This window comes from Xylocopa sonorina, chromosome 13 (assembly GCF_050948175.1).
Source record: "Xylocopa sonorina isolate GNS202 chromosome 13, iyXylSono1_principal, whole genome shotgun sequence".
Classification (NCBI taxonomy): Eukaryota; Metazoa; Arthropoda; class Insecta; order Hymenoptera; family Apidae; genus Xylocopa; species Xylocopa sonorina.
This window is the reverse complement of record NC_135205.1, coordinates 1,090,144-1,114,280: the sequence shown is the minus strand read 5'-3', so window position 1 is coordinate 1,114,280 and position 24,137 is coordinate 1,090,144. Positions and strand designations below refer to the sequence as shown.

Sequence of the window (24,137 nt, the reverse complement as noted above, 5' to 3'; positions counted from 1 at the left end):
GGTAGCTTGCGAGCGTTGGGTTGGCAACCGCTACTCTAGAGGTTGGCATATTTGCGAATCTTTGTTCTTCGAATGAGATAAAAAATTCAGGAGTTTGAAAAACGTATGAAATAAAATTCATCTAAAAATAGAGAATACATCTTTTCATTTTTGTAAGATTGTATGTACGTGTGAAAATCAAAATAATTAAGTAGTTTAATCTTTATTTCTTACTTTAGGAATTAGTATAAATTAACATATAGACCCAGACAACCAGCGGTTGGCACGCCAGTGACACCGGGTGGAACGAAGCACTGTGCTAGCACGGTGCTGCCACTCAGTCACGTAACGGCACATGGCTAGCACTGGGGCGACACGCGTGTCACGGCACTATCAAAGCAACGCGATATAGCCCAGGGACTACATCGCCGTGGCAATGACACTATCAGCTCACCATAGTGGCACGCGTGGTAGTGGCGTAGGCTGATATTTACTAATGGAGAAGCTGTTTCCATAAAAATGATAAACGAATATTAAAAATGACTAAACCAAGCAGTTTATTTATTTCGAATCGAAAATAGATACACTAACTACTTTTTATTATTTTCTATAAACTATAATACTCAATACTGCGATTTTTTTTATAAAAGTCGTTAATTACTTTATCCTAAAAATACATATACTTATTTTATAAATATTTTTTTCAACTCTTCGTTAAAAATTCATGTAACAAAGGTATATTTTATATTTAATAATCCTTACAAACGATAAAACCATGTACGACAAGAATATATGTACCAAAGGAAAACAAATAATTACGTTCAATATTTTCACCTGAAAATTGTGATACGCTAGTAAAGTAAACGTAACTTAATTGGTTCAACATTTTATAAATAAATGTATCATTTATTACATTTCCTTAAACAATATGCTGCCATCGTATGTAATACTCTCTATTGGCATGAATCTTTCTGACGAATTGAAAAAAATATATATAGCTCTCTCAGTAACTATAAATGTTGGCAAAGAACTAGCAAAACGCCTGTCAGTACTCGTATGTGGACATCTGAACTCTGACGGATTTAATTTGTATGAAAAAACGGGTTCCCCATTAACTAATGTGACGCTTACGCCAATGCAGAAAAAATGTTTGAATGGAACGATGACACGCGCGTCACGCTGGTGCTGGCGCAGTGCCATTCGCACGCGTGTTACGCTGGTGACTAGAACGTGCTGGCACCGCGTGCCGGCATTTTAGTTAACGAGTGCGGTCACAGATGACTAAGGATCTGCTGACACCCCCCCCCCCGGAAGTGTCGCCACAGTGCCGGCACGGTGTCGGCACCATCCTATCGTGTGTTGTCTGGGGAATTTTCTACAAACTTATCCTCTCTTCTCTTCCTTAATCATAACAATGCGTACAAGTACTTAATTTTCAAAGTTTATACCTAATTTCTCTTATAAGTTTCACTTATAAAATTAGTGTTCGAGAAGAACAGATGTACTTCATCTTAAGCATCAAACGATCGATCTTTAATAAAAATGTAGCTGAAATTTACATTTGATATCATATATTTTTATATTTATACATGATACGTAATTGCTATTATGACAATCAGTAAATTAAGACGTAATTGAATTATATTTGTATTTGAGTACATACAGTGTTAATAACTGTTGTATATTATAATAAATAATCTAAACCACGGAGTTGATGTTTAGTAATCTAGGTTTCAATAACCGAAGTTCCGAATTTTAATTTTGGTATTGATTAGACATTGTTTTCATTTCTTTTAACTTACGAAATATTCTTTTTTAAAAAATGTAATATTAATATATTATTATTGTTATTAATGCATATTATTTTTTCATAAAAACATAGGCACTGTAATAGAATATAAAATGTAATTGTGTGAAATGTAATTTAAAAATTTTTAGTTTATACATTGAATCGTTCCAATTCCGAGTCCGATAGAAACTATTTTTTAAAGTAATTTTAATAAAATTTATATATATAAATTCTAATAAATTATAATATAAATTCTCCCTTTCTCCCCCTTCCTAGGAAAAATATGTATATAAATATATGTAAACATAATATGATTGAAACGGGCTTTGTATATTTGAGTGGATTCTTAAATGCGAATAAAATAGGTAAGTAGCGTATGAGGCGCAGACGCAACTAAAATGTTCCAAACGAGGGGGAGTATGAAGTTTACTAGTAATCAATAGCGTGACGTAGCATACCTAAACCTATGTGTGCAAGTGCTTACTTGAAAATCGTTAATGAAGTCTGTGTTGAATGTGCATTAGAAGTTATAGCAATTTGGATTTTATAATAATATTGTAATTGATTACAATCAAACAATCACGAAATTCAAATCGTTTATTTTATTGTGTCGCAATGATTATATATATTGTGTTTAGAGTCGAGAAAGCAACAATCTGTACCTAACAGTGAAATACAAATATTCTACTGATTATTTCATTCTTAAATATAAATTGTTAATTAGGCAGCCATGAAATGTATACATACTATTCTAAAGAACTGATGGTAGAATAAAGAGTGTATGTAACGATCTTCTGATACAATTATCGTGGACATAAAATAACAGTGTGTGTAATATGCAATAAACAACGGTTCAATGTATCGTGAACGATGGATGTGTATCAAAAGCATGTTATAATCTCAAACGAAAAATGAAAGAAGGTATGTTTAAATTTGACTATACATATTTTTCATAACTAAAAATTATTAGATTTCTTAAAAGGTGATAATTCCCTTCTTTTCAAGCAGAACATAGAATTCAGTTGGAAGATATTGTACATTCTATTGAAATAAAATATAAAAAATGTAATTATCTTTTTACTTGCTTTTTAATGTAAATATTTTTCGAATTTTTTCATCAACATCAATAAATTCGAAACGATTGTTAACGAATTCCTACATTTAATTTATAAATTAATAAATGTTGCTTCGAACTATATTATTTTGTACATTTCTTGAATTTAATATTATATACTAATAGTAAGTCTTTAATGTAATTATACATTTAAATATACATTATATATTAATTGAACCATTGCTTCATTAACAAAGTTTATTAATCTTGAATGCAAACATTAATATTATGTTGTTAATGACAAATTTCAAAATCTTACAATTATTAAGAATAGGTTATCTTTTATTGTAACACTATATATTTAAAAGGAAGAAAAATTAGCAAAGGTTTTATTAAATTAAACAATGTGCACTAATTAATGTTAAGTTTATTTAAGAAAAGACAAATTCCGAGGATTTTTACTGCTAATATACGAGTTATTTATTTTGTATATATTTATATGTGTTTGGCAATAAGAACAATAATATAGAACGTTACTATATTATAAATTTTGTTCTTAAAAAATAGATCTAGTATTATAGAAATTTCTTGGATTAATATTTCTATTACGTTATCTTTTTTTGTAACAAGGTATTTTGCTGATATTGTATAGCATAAAACTTATTTAACGTAATAAATATTATTTTTCTTTAAATTGTCTTAATTAACTTTCATACATCCAGAAAATTTGAAAAAGAAAACATTATAAGCTTATTTTTTTCTATCATTTTTGGTTGTTAATGCTAAGTAAAAAACTTAGATATTGTTTTGTAATGACTTGTAATGACAACTATAGTAAATGTATTATTAATATACTAACTATTAAACGCTGCAGATAAAATGTTTTAAGAATTATTTAGAAGATTTGAGATAAAGTATTTTAATATGCGAAACAGTTTAAAAATGATATGAATACACATATAATTCACTCATCATTAGTAGTTAAATAATGAATTTAACACACTTTAGTATCAAAGTTTTCTCATTTAATCAAAGTTCTAACAGTTTGTAACACGAATACTTTCTTCTACAACATGATATTATTAAAACTACAAGATTTAATGTAGTTTACTATCACATATCTTTTAATATTTGTTCTATTTGAATAATGTTCTCTTTTATTTTCTTTGAGCGATAACAGTAGTTGATTTTATAATATATACAATCATTGTTAATAAAACTGGGAGTAGATAAAAAAAAATGTATTAATACAAAAAACATTATCATTATTGCATTTCTTTAAATTATAATAAGATATATCATCTAATTATATAACCTTGTACTTTCTTTATGATGTAAAGAAATGTTTCAGGTGAAGGTTGAATAGTTTTGAAAGGGACAAATTTAATGTGATATGTTTTTCTATAGAATCAAGACAAATTTAGTGCTCTGCAATGAATAGTGCGAAATCCTTTGAGGTAGATCCGGGCAATTTGCAGTTCACAAATCGAATAGGGCATCTTTCTCCACTCATTAGCAATTCTCGACATACCTACTCATGTATCTATGTATATGTTATAATTGTTGTGTATGTAGATGAACACGTTAGTATATTTGCAGTCATACGAGACAATGTAGGGTAGGAGCATATCAAATGATAACAGGGGAGAAACCGATAAACTAATAATGGTGGTATTGTGACGATAGTTGAAAATATTTCAGAGACCTAGTGCTGTCAAATTTTTGGCTTACAGCAATGCAATATTTCATTTACCTTTGATCCTTAAAAGAGCTTCATTTGTTTCTATCATTTGGTATATCATTTTGGTATATTTATTTTTAATCATCACTTATTGCATACTAAGACAGTTATAGTTGTGGTCAATGAGGTATCATATTATGAAATATGGTAATGAAGAAAAGTAAATTGTTCATTTATGATAAACGTGGTCAAGATACAGTAAAATTAAAATGTTTATATGATGGGAGAGTCCCGAATACAATTCTAGACCATCTGCTTATATTTTTCAAAACCTTTCCAGGAAATTTCTAAAGATGTTTTAAGCCAAGCGATCACACACAATTGTTTTCAAAGCGCAGAAGATTTCTTAGTTGTGATCGTTGAAAAGTAGTCCGCAAATGGTCCTGCAGGAACACAAGTGATTACTCGTGTCACTTTTCAGTCAGACCATATTATAGTTCAACCACCAGTTTGCTAGTCATCTTTCATTCTAAAGTGATCTGTCTGAATTGGGACTTTTTTTGTAGTTGACTGTTGTAAGAGTTATCAATACCTTAACTATGATGTACAATCAGCAACTTGATTAAGAACAGAGATTGCGATGCGTCATATGACTATTGTGATTTTCTAATATGTGACTTGCATAATGGATTATGTCCCATTCTTCAAATTATTGACTTACAATTGAAATGCAATTTCTTTAGCTAACGGAGCGGTGAAGCGGCCATTGTGGCCTTTGGATGATTCTGTTTCAACGTAGACAACCTTGATACTTGAAAGTGCTTTAACTTGCTTTTCTGTGCATGTGTATACTGGTAATTGCTAACTGCTTGTCTATGTACTTTTGGATGTGCTTCCTGGTAATCAGCAGCTGCTTGTCTATACACTTTGGGATTATTTTTTTTTTTATATCTAGAGACAGCTGTATGGTGTACCATAGGATTATTTTATATAAAATGTATTCCGAGGCTTTTTGAGTTGATTTGTTATTTAGTGCTACCTTTCTTCTGCCCCTTCAGAGACACGGTTAAAACTAATACTTGCAATATCATGATCAAAGTATGATTGGATTGTTGGTTTGAGGAAAAAGAGAGGAAGATACTGAGGATGAGTTGGACTGAGAGCAACGTGGATATGTAGGTATCTTTAAGCGTTGTCTGGTTTATTTTTTTGGCAACGATAATAGATGAAAACAGACGAAAATGGAAATAGATGAAATTATTGTATTACTTTCGAATTATGTGAATTACAGGGTAGATCAGCTTCAAATTGATTGTTTGAAAAGTTTTGCGTAAATAGTAATTGTCTCACGAATTTTGTGAAGGATGCAACATATGGATATAATAGCTGCTGATTTGGCGTACTTGTACTCCTACCATGTACCTAATCATCTATCTGGTCACGTGTTTCTATCATAATTTTTCAGGATTATGAAGATTAAAAAAGACGGAGTTTGCAACAAGCAAGTCCCGTTTTCTATAATGAGAACAAGTGTTGGTATATCATTTTCCAATTGTTGTTAAAAAATTTGGCAATCATTTTGTAAAAATTAAATAAAGAGAAAATATTTAAAGGGTTACAATAACAAACGTAAGCAGCATAGTATAAAAGATAAAGTTAAAAAAATATGAGTAAAAAAAATTAGATATGTTTCAGAAGATATCCAAATAGGTTAAAAACGAAGAAAATGACGCTTAAAAGTCTAGTTTTAAGTCATAACTGATAAAAGTGTAAAATGAATAATTGCATACATGTAAACGTATTACTTAGACAAATGTGTGTACAACGAAGACAACGTGTTGCTACTTATATATCTACCCGGACAACACAAGATAAGATGGTGGCGACACCATACCGGCACTGTAGCGACACTTCCGAGGAGTGTTAGCAGATCCGTAGTCATCTGCATCCGTATTTGTTAGCTAAAATGCCGGCATGCAGTGGCAGCACGTTCTAGTCACCAGCGTAGCACGCGTGCGAATGACACTGCGCCAGCACCAGCGTGACACGCGTGTCATCGTTCCATTCAAAAATTTTTTCTGCATTGGCGTAGGCGTCACATTTGTTAATGGGAAACCACCTGTTATTCCGTACAAATTAAATACGTCAGAGTTTAGATATCCGCATACGAGTACTGACAGACGTTTTGGTAGTTGTTTGCCAACATTTATAGTTACTGAGAGAGCCATATATATTTTTTCAATTCGTCAGGAAAATTCATGTCAATAGAGAGTATTAAATACGATGGCAGCATATTGTTTAAGGAAATGTAATAAATGATACATTTACTTAGAAAATGTTGAACTAATTAAGTTACGTTTACTTTACTAGCGTATCACAATTTTCAGGTGAAAATATTTAACGTAATTATTTGTTTTCCTTTGGTACATATATTCTTATGGTAAATGGTTTTATCGTTTGTAAGGATTATTAAATATAAAATATGCCTTTGTTACATGAATTTTTAACGATGAGTTGAAAAAAATATTTATAAGATAAGTGTATGTATTTTTACGATAAAGTAATTAACGACTTTTCTGAAAAAATCGTTGTATTAAGTTATAGTTTATAGAAAATAATAAAAAGAAGTTTTTATATCTTTCTTTCGTGTCAGTGTATCTATTTTCGAATCGAAATAAATAAATTGCTTAGTTTAGTCATTTTTAATATTCGTTTATAATTTTTATGCAAACAGCTTCTTCATTGGTATATATTAGCTCACGCCACTGGCACGCGTGTCACTATGGTGAGCTGATAGTGTCATTGGCACGCTGTGTCGCCCTTGTGCTATATCGCCGTGCTTTGATAGTGCCGTGACACGCAGTGTCGCTCCAGTGCTAGCCCTGTGCTGTTACGAGAACTGAGAGGCAGCACCGTGCTAGCACAGTGCTTAGAGTTCCACCCGGTGTCATTGGCGCTACAATCGCTGGTTGTCTGGGTATAGATATAAAATTCGTAGATATAATTTTGCAATTACTTTATTATTTTCTACAGCCTTGATGTCTTGAAATTAAAAATTTCTTTTATACTATTCGAACAAAAGGATCTCAACAATTCTCAATGATACTCAAATTAGCAAACGCTGTTCAGAAGTTGGATATTTACAAATGAAAAAATATTTATTTCACAGTTTTTGCTTCATAAACTACACTTAAATATTGCCAGAAATATACAGAATGCCCTATTTAAAGTTTCAAAAAATGTTTTCAAATAAAACGTAATTTGTTACAGGGGAGGATGTTTCATAATGATCACAAATATATTTTTTAGGTGGACATGCTTCTGAGATTTCAAGGCAATCTTTTTCATTTCGTTTCGTTTCGTTTCGTTTCGTTTCGTTTCGTTTCGTTCGGTTTTTTTACCTGCACTGTTGTGCTTTTATTTGCATAGGCATGTGCATAGTCAATTACTAGACGAACTTATCAAAACCTAAAGGAATTACCTTCGTTATACAGCTAGAAATTTTTAAATGTTATGAAGGGATCAATGATAAATATACAGCTCCATATAAAAAAAAGTCATCTTGAAATCTCGAAAGCGCGACCATTTAGAGAAGATTTATGACCACTAAAAGATATTCTCACCTCCCCTGTTTCCATTTAAAATAAGGATCAGTTTATTCGTAAAATATTTTTTCTAACTATAATTTGGAAAATAATTGCTTGCGATATTTGGAACAGAATACCCTGGTATGGTATATCATGTACTTTTTAATTTATTTTTGTATTAAATTATGGTAAACAATAAAATTTATTCGACTTTCAACGAATTGATATATCAATCTTTCCGTCGTAGCCAATATTTACCCAAATTATAGTACTTTCTTCTCTCTCTTTATTCTTGTTTTTAATAAAATTCTGTTTCATTTTTTCTTTTCTTGAACTATACGTAGTTTTACCAAGCTGAGACGATGCTCTTTACGTTTCAATGTTAAGACTAGTTTCTGCTTCCGCCTTCGTCGTATAGCATTTATCACTTAATATTGGCTGAAATATATAATACGAGTAATGTGTCGAGAATTAATTTCAATTCAAACTTTTCAGTCAATTTAACGTGATGTAAAACACGAGTAATGGAACATTCACTATTATTCTTTATTTTGTAATTATTTGCAATTTTTAACAAATTTTATTATGAATAACTTCTCGGCCTTTCTTTATACGGTCTGCAATTTTTGAAATTAAAAAGTTTTTCTTTTCACATTCCATTTTTCCAATAAATATTTTTGACACTTCTAAACATTGTCAAGAGCACAATGCTTGTACGACTAGAAATACAAAAAAGTATTAACAATAAGAAAAGTACGTGAAATTCGAAGTTATATTTCAAATTGCAAACTATTCACTTGTATTATCCTTTTACCGACCTTTTCAAAATTTATTTTAATATACTTAAGTCAGGATAACAAGCCTTCAATTTGTAATTATAAATGCATAATATTGGTAGTAGGAAGAAATATATTTATAAATCATTTTATATACTTGGAAAGTTTTTAATGTATCTCTGTGAGCCGAACGAAAAAAGTAAATTCTGTCCTTCTGAAAACCATATAACTTTGAAACATTTTTTGGTATTATCAAATATAAGCGAGATATGTCAGATGTTAAGTTTAAGTTACATATCTTGTCTGTACATGTACACACAAATTTCTCTTATGAATATATAGATATCAAAATAGTAGACATCTTTTTACAATCTCCATGCATTACAAAGTGAAATAAATAAATAAATTAAAATATATATTATCATTACGTTATAAATTATCCTTGGTATAATTGAATTTATACCATTATTTGTAACATTTGTCTTTTCCTTCAATTAAACGTATATACATTTTGACGATTATTATTATTATATTTTTCACACGGTTAGAGCTGCCAAAATGTAAACAATTTTTCGGTCAAAAATTAACCGTTCTTTAATTTTACCAAGTTGGTTATTATTATACGTGCCGTTTCGATTGAACTTTTCCTTTTTTTGCATATATATACAAATGATATAATAAATTCAATAGCATTAGAAAATGACCGATAATAAAAGACATTCTTTTTCATAATCATTACAGTTGCACATATATGCTTGTAGGATAATGTGTTATCACGCATTAAACTTGTATGAGAGAACTGATATTCGTGTCCGGCAAATTTTATGAAATTATTTTATAATTTGTAAAGTACTATTTATTATTATTATTTTCTACTTACAGATTGATCATTTGTAATTATCACAACTGCAGGATAAATAGGAAAATTTTTGGTGAATTGATACAATCGCTTTCTACAATTACTTAAACTAGTACCGATGAACTTAGCAGATGTGATTCTGCGAAACACGTACTCAATTTTGATGCAATCCTTGCATGGATGTGACAAATTATAAGTTTAGATTATTTATTTAAACAATGTATTGGAACTAAATACGTATCTTGCAAATATACCAGCTGAATTTGAATATACAGCTATTAGAAAACACAAAACAAACAGCTTCTATAATTAAGTTTATATAAAATTTGTTAAACGCGGATATGAGTTTTATCATTACATAAAGGATGGCCCGGATATTGATGTCTAATTGAAATTTTACTTATTTCCGTATTAATAAGTAATGTTCGGAGTTTAATGTAAATTAATTCCTTTTGTGTAATTTTCTAATAAAACTTAGTATTGTATGTTTTAAAGAACAAACTTAAGCATGGGCAGCAGAGGAGTCGGAGATATTTCAACAATATTTCATCCCCAGCACACTCATAGTCCAAATATTATCATTGGAGATAATCAGCAGAATCATGGATCTCAAAACAATACTGGTCAAGTGTCCCATGACAATTCTGGTAAGTCCGTGTTATTCATCATTTTTACGAACATATATTCACACTATTGTATTTGATCCTAATAATTGGATTAACGAATGACAGATTATTCTTATAAGTATGTATACAACATGTAATATTATATAAGCAATGCGTATGCTAACTCTTATACAATTTTAAGATAATTACAAGTAGTAATGATTTAATATTATATTATAATAATTATCAGAGTGAAGTATATTTTATATTTCAGTTTGAAATAGAGGAAAGTTAAAAAAATTGTTCAACTTTTCAAGCTGTAAATAGTTTGTGTCTTTTCATTCATACATGAACATCATTGTAGCAATGATTAATATTCCTGTAAGAAATATTACATATAGATTAAATACAAGGAGGTGCATGAGCAGCCGAAGGGGGTCATATGTATTTTTTCACAGCACCCCTTGGGGCCTTGCCTAAGCATTCGAATCATGGTCGAAATCATGGTCGTGATAGAGGGGCTCGTCCTTGAGGCTAATACGAACGGTCTAAGAGGGATTTATTCTACGAATCCTCGTGGTAAAGACAACGTGGGCTCTATTATTTAACCACTGATCCTATTGCAATCTCTTTTCTGACTTCCTATTTTTGTGAAAGTGCTTTGGCCAATTTCATGTTGTTTCCTAATTTTGCTATACATATAATTTCGATTAAATCGAAAGATTTTTTTACACTGAAATGGGAATTTTGCTTATATAAATAACATCGTTTAAAAACTCACCGTATTTCCAATTATACTAGAAATAAATGATAATAAAATATAATATTTTATACTATATGTATAAATATGAACACGCTACGTAACGTGTAACATATTTATACCGTATACATAATTTATTAAGAATAATATAGTGTATGTGTGCATAATAGAGCAGAATATTCTCTAAATAAGAAGTTATTCAGGTAGTAGTAGGTTCAAACGAAACATACATATTTTAACTTTATTTGCTATTCGGAGACTCATATCAATTAATCTTTATTCGATTAACACTTTTTTGGTGGATATATTTGATACAAAAATTATCCATCAGATGAACGTACAATACGTGGTTGTTTGATATGAAATTTGAGAGTGGAGGTAACAGTGAGTTTAACGAAGGTAATATCCAAGTATAACGAAGGTAATATCCAAGATTTAAACTTCAGATACTTTTGCAAGAAATATCGGGTAACAGGGTGCACGAGCGGTCCACGAGGGCCATCTACATTTCCCTGCAGCTAAGCCCGTCCTCGGGGACTTGCCTGAACGGATTCGGATGGGCCATGGCGTTAGGGGTATCCTCGAGGCTAGCACGAACGGCCTAAGAAGCCATTCTTGTACAAACCTCCAGGTTGCGAAGTAATAAACACGCCTAAAAGATACTAAGCCATCAAATTATTTTTATTTTCCACAACTTCTTACGCCTTTTCATTTTCGATATTAATAAAATATTTTCAATACTATCTATAGAACGCTGTCTCTCTCAAGATCCTACTGATGCAATCGTCTTGAGTGTACGACGATCGTCGAATAGTTCAACGACGTGTGTATATATGGTACCAAAAGGTTTTTTATTAAGATTTGGGAAATTATTAAATTAATTATCCGAAGAGAAAGTTTCAAACTTTGGTTTTGTTCCCTCCTATTTTTTCTAAAATTTCGTCACGATCAGCCACTAGTCCTCTTCAACAGAGTCCTTGTTAAGTACATGTCGGCTGATTACGCGTACTTCGAATATTGCACTAGGTGCTGTTTGATGTTTCGAAGGACCACCTAATGTTTTGGGGCTGATTGAATTGAGTTATGTAGCTGTCTGATTCAGCTCTGAAATAACTTCCTCACTACTGTATTTTAAGTTGACTCAGTTTATTCTGATGGTTCTTGCGAATTCTGAACAATTCTCCTAAAATGTACAAGGTTTCTTAATTTAATACTCCGCAATCTCCACATTCGATCCTTTCTCCAAGTAGCTGGCACTAGTGCAATCTACTAAATTATTTGAGACGTGTGCTGCACTACTTACTGGTTTCGATAAATGACGTTTTTTGTTGCAAATTTTACAGCTAATACGCGTGCAAACTTTTACTCTATGGCCCGGTTCTAAGTAATTACAGCAAATCTGAGCTATGTTTGAACTACCTTTGTTTTTCGCATTTTTATTGCATCGCAGACAGAGCATATCTTTGAATTTATTACATACGTACTGACATTATACTTTCGGCTACCTGAATTACTGCAGATCGACCATCGGCGCTGTTACCTGTGTGTTTACCGCGATATTCGATACATACCTTGCCTGTTCCTCTAAAAATATTGAAAACTGTTCATATGTAGGCATTTCTGAATGTGGCGAAATTTGCCTCTCCCATTCCCTGAATGTTACGGAATTGAATTTTCTGGACAATAAAGGAATGATCAGAAAGTCATGAGATTCGTCGCGTCGTTTAAAAATTCTCTCGTCTAAAAAGAAGATACGGCAAGTGATTGTATGATTCTGACCGCTGGGCCTGTCAATGACGAATTAAGGTAATTTTGAAACCGCTGTATATCGGATAACATATCGTTATTATGCACTAACGAAACAAACATGTCGCGAAACTTTTGAAGCCAATCGCTACAATTGCCATCAAAGGAAGGTAATTGGATAGTTGGCAATTTTAATCCATTGACAGTATCTGAAGCTGCGCTACATACAGTCAGGCTGGATAATATTCCAGTGTTGCGATGACTTTGACGTTTCTATGTACGTTTCTATCTCGTTGATTATATTGAAACAGGTTGTCTCGAAATTTTCTCGTTCGAGAGCACGAGCTTCTTCGAACTCGTTACCCGCAACTAACATTTCAATTCGGGTTTGATTACTATTGAATCGCTGATAGCGTGCCGTATTGGCCGTTAATCGTTTCTGAAGCGCATTTATTTTTGTGGTGTCTGCGTTTACTCTAAAGAAGATTTGCAACCGCGTCCCGCGATCAACCATTTTAATTCGCTGCTCATTTTGAAATATTGACGCAAGAAGTGGAAGAGTTGATTTTGAATGCTGATGAGACTCGATGCAGCTCGGACGTCGGCTTCCCATGTTGTTCTTCCTGATTAAAGGTGCTGGGGGCTCGGTTTTTGGTTCGGCTGTTTTAGGTTTCCTTGAGAATTACGTTCCTCTGTAGTAGGTTGTAGATCCAACGGTCGTCTTGGTATCCGGCTCGAAAGACCAAATATTAACCATACGGCTACACGTCGGCTAATTACGCGTCCTTCGAAACATCAGATGTCATTTAGTGTAATATTCGAAGTACGCGCAATCAGCTGACGTATACTTAAATAGTACTGCTGTAGTCATACGAGCGTAGAAATGACAGACAAAATCGCACATGCTTATATTACAGAATAATCCACCTTTTAATTCACCATTTTATGTTACACCGCTCTAACCCACGACACGGAACATAACAGCAAAGCCTAGAAAAATTGTTGAAAATTTTTCAATTTTTTAATTCGAACAAAGCTTTGAAAGGCACTAGTTCCTGCTGATTGATATAAAATTTGAAATGGTTTTCGCGGGAAGAGGCGTGGACTCAAAAAACATTTTCTCTTCGGGTAATTAATAGTTTCCAAAATATGAATAAAAAAACTTTCGGCACTGTACATGTAGAACGCTGCCTATGCAAACATATACACCGACTTAACTTTGCGCGTGGAATGTTTGCAAAATAAGAAACTTTCCGATTGTTTCAGTTGCTTTCTGTAATAAATGTTTTGCCGATACAGTGTTTGCTTTTTTCGGAAATTTGTTAAAATCTGATTTATCACCCCCGTGTGATGTGCATATCTAACACCATGTAACAAACCTAAGAAGCGTCTCGACTTTGACAATGAAATGTAAAAATTAAAGGTTGGACAAGTGGAATTGTAAACTAATGTTACAAGTGTGAAAAAAGCAATAAGAGAACTCGGAAATTCTAACAAAAATAACAGTTCCTTAGTTATTATTATTACTACGGCTAAATTTTATTTAAAAAGACTAAAATTTTTACAAGATTCTCTTGGATCATTCAGAAAAATGATCGGTTCACGCTTATGATTTTAAAATAGTAATAGTTCCCTTCAACAGGTTCGCTTCGATTAGTCAACTAACTATAATATTTTCACTCGTCGTAGTAGTCATTTCATAGTCGTAGTAGTCATACATAGGTACACGATATATATATATATATATACATATATTTTCAGTAATAGGGTGCTCCGCGTAAAATTAATCACGTATTCTGTTATTTGTTAAAACTCAGATCGTGTGCCTAATGTTACAGAATCTTGCATTATTCTCAATATACAAATCAATTTATTGGATAATCTTGGATAGGAGTTACAGATCGTCTTAATACGGCCAGGTAAAAATATCTATACGAGTTAGTTGATATTATCTGAATTTTTATTCATATAAAACACATTATAAATATTGATGCCGATATTATTGTTTGGATCGTTAGCTACTCATCAGCATCTTCAATAGTCTACGACATCTGTTATAGCCAAGGTTGTTAGATTAGTAATATCTGGATTCAGACAGCATTCCATGTAGAACGCTTAGTAACAACTGTATAGGCAGCTTTCATGTTCGAAGCTATAACTTGTGTTATAAATTAGCGTGGTCGATGTACTTGTTGGCGTGTTATTTCTATATTTCCGTAATTTTTCATCGTCTGTTTCAGATATGATGGATATTCAAAGAAATTTTTGAACAAAAAATATCTTAATAGAAGTTAGTAGAAACATTAGTGGTTATGCGTATGTGCAAGCGGCTGCTCGGATCCTTGCGTATTTATTCTCATAAATACAGGCAGCTCGCACTCGGAAATGAGTTTTCATCTCGTCCTTACGGCACCGTTACGGATTTCAGATAACTATTCGATAGCAACTCGGCTCTACTGTTCTGTATCTGATCGTTCATCATGATTGAAAATAATTGTTTAATAATTCAATCAAGTACATATTTGTAGGGTTTATAAAACTTTGTTTATTCAGCGCTTTTATAAAATGCTATAATATCGCTGTTAAATTGATTCTGTTTGCCGCTACTACTTAACTAATGACATCATGTACGATTACTCTTAGAATTTCCTTATCCGTTATCTGAATTAGTCCTTGTGAAGTATGTAATCATCTCATAGAGCTCGTCTAATTCGGCAAAATTGACTGAAATTACCTCCCTCCATAACAAGGATGTCCAACCTTTTTGTTTCCCTGGGCCACATTAGAAAAAGACATGTTTTGTAAAATATATTGTTTTCGTGTTTAAGTAATTTAAAATTTATTAGTTTATTGATCTTTTCATTATAAAAACAGAAAAATGAAATGCATTTAATATTGTTTTATACATTTTAGGTTTAAATCCATATCATATAGTTAATGTGATATTTGGCATTGACGTTGAGAAACTAATGCGTCTATATCTGGTTCGATTGACGTGGTTGCAATTCTGAGGCAATTTCAAGTTGTTCATCCAACATGTTGGTTCTAATTTTACACTTAGTACGTTTCATTCTTGAAAATAGTTGTCCACATATGTACGTGCTTCCAAACAATGATGACACGAGACATATTTGTCTCTGGGTAGGTATGATTTATAAAAGTTCAACAAAGGGAGGTGATCAAATTTCTCTTTAAGTTGGATGTCAGATTGTAACTCTATGCATTTGAAGCGAAGTGCTTCTGTTTGCTGTAGGATGGAAGAGGAAAGAAGGAAGGAATAGAGAGGGAAGAACGTTTCATCCTGGGCCTGCTAGTGGACTCATCAATAAGGCTACTTAGCAGGCCCTGCCTAAGATGCTGGGATATTAGGGACAGGTCAGAACTTGTAAGAGCGGGGTGAGGAAATCTCCCGGCAATCGAGGAGACTCGTTGCAACTAAGTTTCGCCGAAGATGCCTGCAGATTGTCTTCCCATACCGTGCGAAGACCAAATAGCACCAGTGGTAGGGCATTCGTCCGTGACTCTCCGCCGTGACACATCAGCGCTGCCTCGTGTGTTTGATGAGAGCGCTCTGCCATGCCTCGAACTGGCGACCGCGATCTGTGGCGATCCGTCCGATGTGATGTCCGCCATTGGAACAACCTCAAACCAAGGCGTATATCTGTCCGTGGCAGTAAGGCAATACCTGAAACCATCCGAAACAGGCATGAGACCCATGATATCAGTGGAGACATGTGTGAATCGTGTAGGTAAAGAGAAATTGCCAAGCAGTGCGCGTGCATGTCGGCTAATTTTTGAACGCTGGCAAGGCAAGCAAGTGCGGGTCCATGTACGACAGTTCCTGTAAATCAGTAACCATATAAAACGTTGAGCGATGAGCTTGGCCGTGGCCTTGGCTAATGGGTGACTCGATACTTAATCTGTGCAGGGCATTGAAGACCTGACGACGGTAGGGTTGAGTGACGAAGGGACGGGTCGTAATGCCGAACCGTTGCGGGGCAGCGTCTATAGCTCGTTGTTCTCACGTTGAGGAGCAGCAAGAGCCAGGAAGTCAATAGGGGTAGTTACAACGTTGGTCCTTGAAAGTGTGTCGACAACAACATTGTTTTGGCCACTGACACGTCGAATGTCGGTGGAATATTGTGCAATTAAATCCAACCATTTTCGGCGGCGGGGAGGGGCGTTTTCAGTACGTTGTTGAAAAGCGTAGATCAACGGCTTATGATTAGTGTAAATGACGAAATGGCGACCTTCAAGCATGAAAGAGACACTCCCGTACGGCGTCCACAAATGGTCCTTTACGGAGAGCTTCTTCGAGAAAGAAGCTAAAGGTTACCAGTGGTCGTCCACGAACTATTGAACCACGCTGCCAATCTGGTGATTCGATGCATCCGTGAAAAGTGCAATCTATGCAGATGGGCACGAATGAGCCAATAAGCTTGCACGAGAAAGTCCAGCTTTGCAAGCTTGAAATGCAACTCTGCGTTCCTCTGTCATTTCTACTGGCTGAGACCCTGTGAGCTTTGGCGGTGAGGTCAGAGCGGCTTCTAGGGGAGTCTGTAATGTAGTCACGTCGGCCAAAAATCAACGGTAGAAATTATACATACTTAAGAACCGACGAAGTTGTCTGGCCGTTACGAGTAAGGGATAATTGACAATAGCCTCTATTTTGTTAACTAGCGGGCGCACACCGTCGGCAGATACCCCAGGTATGTCCTAGGAAGGTAACCTCTGCTTGTCCCAGCACACATTTAGCAGCGATACCATGATCATCAAGACGTTGAAAGAGCGGACGGAGGTACCCCAAATGCGGCTGCGGATTGGACGAGTGGACGAGAATGTCGTCAGTGTCACAGATCATGAAATCGAGGCCACACAGAATATTGTCCGTAAATCTTTGAAACGTTTGGCTAGCGTTTCGGAAGCCAAATTGCATATATAAGGATTCAAAGAGTCCAAGAGCAATGGTGATCGCCGTCTTCTCGATGTCTTTCGAAGCTATAGGAATCTAGTTAAAGGTTTGTACAAACTCTATGGCAGAGTAGATATTGCTACCGGCAAGATTGGCTGTAAAGTCCAAAATGTTTCTTACCGGATAACAATCCGGCACAGTCCGAGCATTCAAGGCTTTATAGTCGCCACAAGTGACATTATGGCCTGCCCCGCTCGTTTCCCAAAAGACTCTGGTCACATGGTGGACGACACTTTGTGGCTCTATCATCCCATATTCGATGATAACAGCACAGACTGGCGCCGGTTACGACAGCGAGCGGAATCGCCCTCAGGAGCTAGTGAACGATTGTAGGAATAGTTACCTGAACGGTTGCGCTGCATTGAACACTGCGTCCAGCGTGGTGTCGGCTCGAGAAACGACATCAGATTTCCTCACAGAGTTCACAGGAAAGAGTCCGGGAGCTCGGTGCCGGCGAAACTGCGAAGGTACCGTAGAAATTGAGATGGTTTGCGATCACCCATCTCCTCCTGTTGGAGCAGGTGTCGAACATCCTTCTCTATGTTACCAACGACCCGTTGAATCAACTCCCGCTTCAGATGCTTGTAACGGTCGGTGAAAGACGAATGGATGATGATGTCCTCCACTTCAGCCGCATATTTATGGTCTAATTGCGCGACCACGTGGCTGAACTTCGTGCCATCTCGAGTTATTCCGCCTGGATCGAACTGATTTTCTACTTGCGCGAACCATAATGCCGGTCGACCTGGTCAAAATTGTGGAAGCTTCCCAGATATGCGTGCTACATACGGTTGACTTCCGTCTTCCAAAGGCGGTACTGTGGTTCGGACGGGCAACAGAGATGAGATAGCCTGACCTGGAACAGCCTGAGCAGGTGGTTATTGTGCCTGCTGTTGGATTTGTTGAAGCAAACCTTTGAACTGGGCCTGTTGCGCATTTAGTGCCTCCTGTTGGGCTGCAATTTTCGCCTGCAGTTCGGCCATTCTTCCTCCGCCATGACGCAAAAATCATAATCACTGTCACTATCACTGTTACTATCACTGTCATTATCACTGTCACTATCACTGCCACTATCACTGCCACTATCACTGTCACTATCACTGTCACTATCACTGTCACTATCACTGTCACTATCACTGTCACTGTCACAGAAGGTGCACATGTAACTTATAATCTTAATTTATTAGAAATGCGAAGTAATCCATATATGGTTATTATTTGAATTTGTTCTTGGTAGAATGCGCTACTTATCGTGTTGTGATTTGTTCTGCCTTTTCTGCGCTAAGACATTGACTTTTAAATCCTCGCTGTGGGCGTATGCTTTTTTTTTTTGAGACATTCGGATTCGTCCGTTACACAATTTCTGCGGAAAAGTGAGGAAACCGTGATTGATGTCTAATTGGTTGTCAAATTCATGGTGGGAACGGAAAAGAAGTGGTCTCTGACTAAAGGTCACTTGAGGGTACCGTTGCACTCCCAAGTGATACGCGAAAAAATTCCGAATGCCCCAATGTGACCGTAACAGACAATAATCCGAAAAGTGCCTCGACTCTGAACAATAACATGATTCGCAAATATCTTGACCTATGGTTATAAAACACTATTGGAAATTTATTCTAAAGAAAGGTAAAAGTAACGGCTCTTCGAGCATTGCTGTTGTTACGGGTAAGCGTATTGTCACCATGTGTTTGACAAATGTAAAATGATGACGATAGGCTTGGTTGGTTTTGTTGATTTGGTTTTTTCGTTTAAAATATTTTATAGTTTTTGTTATGCTGTAACACACCGCCTACCTTGAACGTTTCGCATTCAACATTGATGCTTTATTTTTACATATATGTTGGCGTTAGGAATTATGCAACATTTATGTAATAATTTAATTGATTAATTATTAATAACTGATCTCTAATCTATTTTATTTATTATTCATCATGCTTCATGCCCTATGCTTAAAATACAGGAGAACTCGCTATGTTTAAATTATGCTTACATGACTATTAAAGAATATATGTTACTTTTATTAATGCTTTAAATATCTAATGAAATACTAGGCAAGATGTTTTGATGTATTTACAATAATACATGTTACAAAATGAATCATCGAACTACTGTTTAGGTAGCAGCGCGAGTCTCTTAACGCATCACTTATAATATAGCCCGTCTTGTGTTTTTACGGCTACCACACGTCGAACATTGTCTTGTCCTGGGTGGACCGCAATGATACGTCCAAGTCTCCTCTGCATTGGTGGGAGATTCTTCTCTGATTGTAACTAATTGTCTCACTGCGATTTCCTTTCCATCGAATGCAAATTATGCCATTTGCTTCGGGTACGCAACTGATTTAAATATTCTTTGTGTCATCGCACCCAGAAATGTTGCTTTATTTGTTGTATTCGCTGCCACATCGATTGATAGGTACCTCCCGAAAATTAAACTTAGGCATGCTTTTCAATGAATCTCCGATCAAGAAATGAGTTGGAGTAAGGGCTATGTAGTCATTTGGATTGCTGGATAATAGTGTTAGAGGTGGTGAGTTCAATATTGCTTCTATTTCAATTACGCAAGTTGTTCATATACATAAAACGCGGTGACCGAGAGGGCGAAAAGTGCCTATAAATTCCTTCAGAGACAGAGAAATGCACAAATTTTTATTGATTTTTGTCGTCTAGAAAAAATGCTCGAACCCTTATAATTTCATTTTTGGCTCCTACCATGTTAATCGTGTTGTCAGAATAAATATTCCTGGGCTTCCCCCGTCTGGAGCAGAATCGTTTTATTGCCTCCAGACATGTTTCACTAGTTACCAGTTCTAAATGAACGGTCCTTGAGCTAAAGCAGACAAACACTGCTACACGTAAGATTTTATCTGTTTCGTGTTTCAGGATTTTTTTTAAGTGAAAACGAACCACAATAAACAAGCCCCACGTTTTCGAACGATCTTAAATGTTTTGCTCGGTGTTTTGGTATATTACCCATTATGTAGTCTGGTAGCTTAGGATTTAATCTACTACAAGGTATACAACTACGGAGGATGTGTCGGGCTTTGTTTTGAGGCGTGCAGAAGTAAAGACAATGCTCGACCCTCCGCTCTCAATTTTAATATAACAATCAACAATAACAATAGTGGTGTATATGTGGTACAAAATGTTCCTTGTCGTGGGAACGGTGCCACGATTCCTTCACGTCGCCACGCGACTCTACTGAAAACTCTAAACGAATTTGCAATTCTCGACGATTGTAATGGTTGTTCTGGACGAACCAAGTGTTCTAGCCGAACTGAATGTTCTAAACGAACTGCCACGAGGACGAAAATGTCGCCCCTTAAAAATGCGTACAGAAAAGGATGGATGGGCAGACGTGGAAGGCGAACGCTTCCACGAAAACGCAAGGCACAGAAATTGGTCATAAATAAACCGAAGTCAAGGATCTGCTGTACACGACTGGGCAATGCTCAGTCGTGACGAACTCTTGTGGAAAAAAATTGTTTGGTCTGAGTGATGGACACGAACCAGACGGATGTCGGAATTAGGAAGCGCGCAGACCTGGTCGCCAAGTGCTAATCCGCGATGATCAGACCTGCGTTGAGTCGTGAGAACTCATTGTTATTTAACTCGAAAATACGCTGAATCGTAGCCGCCACAGTTCTTTGCATCTATTGGCCAATAGTAATGCCTAATGGCGTCTAAAGTTGCATGCATCCCTGCATGCTAATGTCTTTCGTGTTCGCGACGTATGATTAATGTTATGACATGATCATTGCGCGGTAATAAAATAGGATATTTTCGTGAATAACTTATTGCAGCATTCGTTAACCTGCCTCCTACTCGCTTGATGCCATTTGAATCTAAAAATAGACTTAAGCCTGTAATTTTACTTTTTGTTCCTAAATCTTTGCCTTCCGTTAGGTTTCTTATATCGCGTGAGAAGTGATTACGTCGAATTATCTTAATTATTTGTCAATATGCATTTTGCAATTCTCTGGCCGTATATAGCCACTTTATTTTATCTTTTAATTTTCTATTTCCTAATACTCTTTGGCAGAATGCCACGAAATTATTTAACTTGTTTATTGCCGAAAATTGTTCAAACGTGTCATTTTTTATCTTGACATTGCTATTATTTATAGTCCTCACTCTCTAAATTATGTAAACTTATATTGTTTAAATTGCTATTTTCCTACCCTGCAACCAGAAGGATTGTTGCTACTCGTTGATCCAAAATGATTATTTTTGATGATTGTTTAATCATTTTGCTTAAGTCACGTGGGTCCCTGTAACCAACACTTAATTCTAAGGAATTCGGAAGGTGCTTTGAACCGCGAGAAAGATCATCCGCGGAATTGTTATCAGTAGATATATGATGCCAATCATTAATGTTGGTCTTTAATTGAATCTCTGCCACCCGATTAGTAAGGCGTGTTTTTAGTGTATGAGGAGATGACTGAATCCAATGTAATACAATTGTTGAGTCCGACCACAGATGAATTTTGTTAAATTTTAGTTTCGATGCTTATTATACAGTTTTAACTAAGTTTGCCAATAGCTAAGCTGCATATAATTCTAATTTAGGTACAGTCATTGTCTTGACAGGCGCTATGCGGGATTTGGCGCATAACAAAATTAAATAGTATAGTTTGTTGAGGTACTTTAAAATTGTTAAGTATTAGAAGTTCATGTTTAAAATTTGTCCATTTTGTGTATAGTGTTGTTGGTATCAACTCATCCCAATCAAGATTCTATTACGATTACAGTCTCCTAACAGCCCTAACAGTCCTAACTGTGCAATCTTTGCTAGTATGTTACATTTTGTAACGCGCTTGTTATCGGCTAGTGGTTGGATCAAGTAAGTTATTCTGTCCTCAATAGAGTTCCAATGAACTCCTAGCAAATTTCTAGTTTCTACATTTGAACAAATGTTTATAAACAAATTAATTAAATTATTAGACCTCGGTGGTAGTAAATTCCAAAAATAATCCTTCTAGCAGAAGACCCAGTGTAAAATTGGCATTGATGTCATGAACGCGTCATAAATTCAGTTTTCGAAGACCCCACGTTTATTGCTGCTCGGCGTCGGTCGGAACAGACTGACCGATTTATCGATACTAATCTTATCATGTTTAACTTATCCTGCAAACTATTAAAATGCCTTTCGAGCAGTGTTTATTTACAGTGCAGTAAACGGTAAACATTACGCATTTCTCTACTGTTTACAATACCTATATTTCATTTACTACCAAAACCGTAAGTATTATCACCTTTCTTTACTTTCTATGACCTTCAATGGCTTTATATTATAGATCGTTGAACTCGTTTTCAAGATGCTCTATCGTAACACGGAAGCAAAACTATACCGATCCTTACTGATGGGTCCACTAGCAGGTCCAGGACGAAACGTTCTTCCCTCTCTTTTCCTTCTATCTTTCCTCTTTCCTCTTTCATCTTCACAGCAAACTGGAGCAACGAGCTTCACTTGTTTATGATAATTTTGTGTGGTGAGAATTGAGGTGAGAATGGAGTTGGATTAAGATAATTTTCTCTAATACTTTATCAAGCAGATTAAGAAGATTGATAGCGCGATAGGAGGTAGAGTCGATTTTATTTTTTTCTGGCTTTACAAATAGGGATTATTTAAAATATTTTCCATAAAGTTGATAAGCAGGAGAGTGGGTACGATTTTCTAATGATGTAGTATATACAGAGTTAAAGTTGTTTAGAAGGTTTTTTATAAGGGAGGCTGAAATTAAGCCTGGACCAGGAGCTTTATCGCTCTCGAGGTTCTTTATATGATGTGAAACTACTGTTAATGTTATATGAGAGGTATTGGTGGTGAAAGAGTTACTTAATAGTTTGTGGCGAGAGTAATATATGAAGTGCATATATATTTAAGTGGATATATTGAAGCTAGTATACTCGTTCATTTCGGAATTTCATCACTTCTAAGCCACTTAGCTCTTTTACCGAAGAGGTTTGATTGCCCTATTTTGTGTTACCAAGTTAGCGTTATTCGTGGCCTGGACCAACGACGATTAGAACCAACTTAGGAAAAACATCCAAAATAATCTAGAATATAACTTCATTATATCAATGTACAAATACATCATAGTTGATCTTAATCGGTAGGTATCGAGTACCCAGAACGATAAGTTTGACGGTACATTTAATGGTATCCTTCGAGCCGGATACGCAGTTTAATTTTACTTTATTAAACAACTCGTCGCACAGCGTGCCATCATCAAAGGTCACTTGACTCAATTCAAGAACTACCTGTCCGAGTACGCAAATCAACCAGATCCGGTAAAACTTTCGGTGAAGGTGAAACGACTTACAAAA

At 35.2% G+C, this 24,137-nt stretch overlaps 2 protein-coding genes across 6 annotated transcripts in view; one reads left to right on the top strand and one right to left on the bottom strand.

The window, feature by feature from the left end:
• The window catches only part of LOC143430111 (mitochondrial import inner membrane translocase subunit Tim21), a 391,485-nt gene that overhangs the window by 138,694 nt on the left and 228,654 nt on the right, over positions 1–24,137 (bottom strand). The gene's annotated exons all lie outside the window — the stretch shown is intronic.
• Positions 2,513–24,137, top strand: part of LOC143430107 (solute carrier family 35 member F3) — a 124,118-nt gene continuing 102,493 nt past the window's right edge. The window contains exons 1-2 of one of the 4 annotated variants that reach the window (XM_076906097.1): positions 2,513–2,689; positions 10,221–10,372. In XM_076906097.1, the coding sequence (XP_076762212.1) occupies positions 10,234–10,372 (139 nt within the window). In that variant the 5' untranslated portion in view covers positions 2,513–2,689; positions 10,221–10,233. Of the gene's footprint in view, positions 2,690–5,591; positions 5,679–10,203; positions 10,373–24,137 lie in introns of those variants that run through there. The other 3 variants (XM_076906098.1, XM_076906096.1, XM_076906100.1) reach the window with 3 other exon arrangements.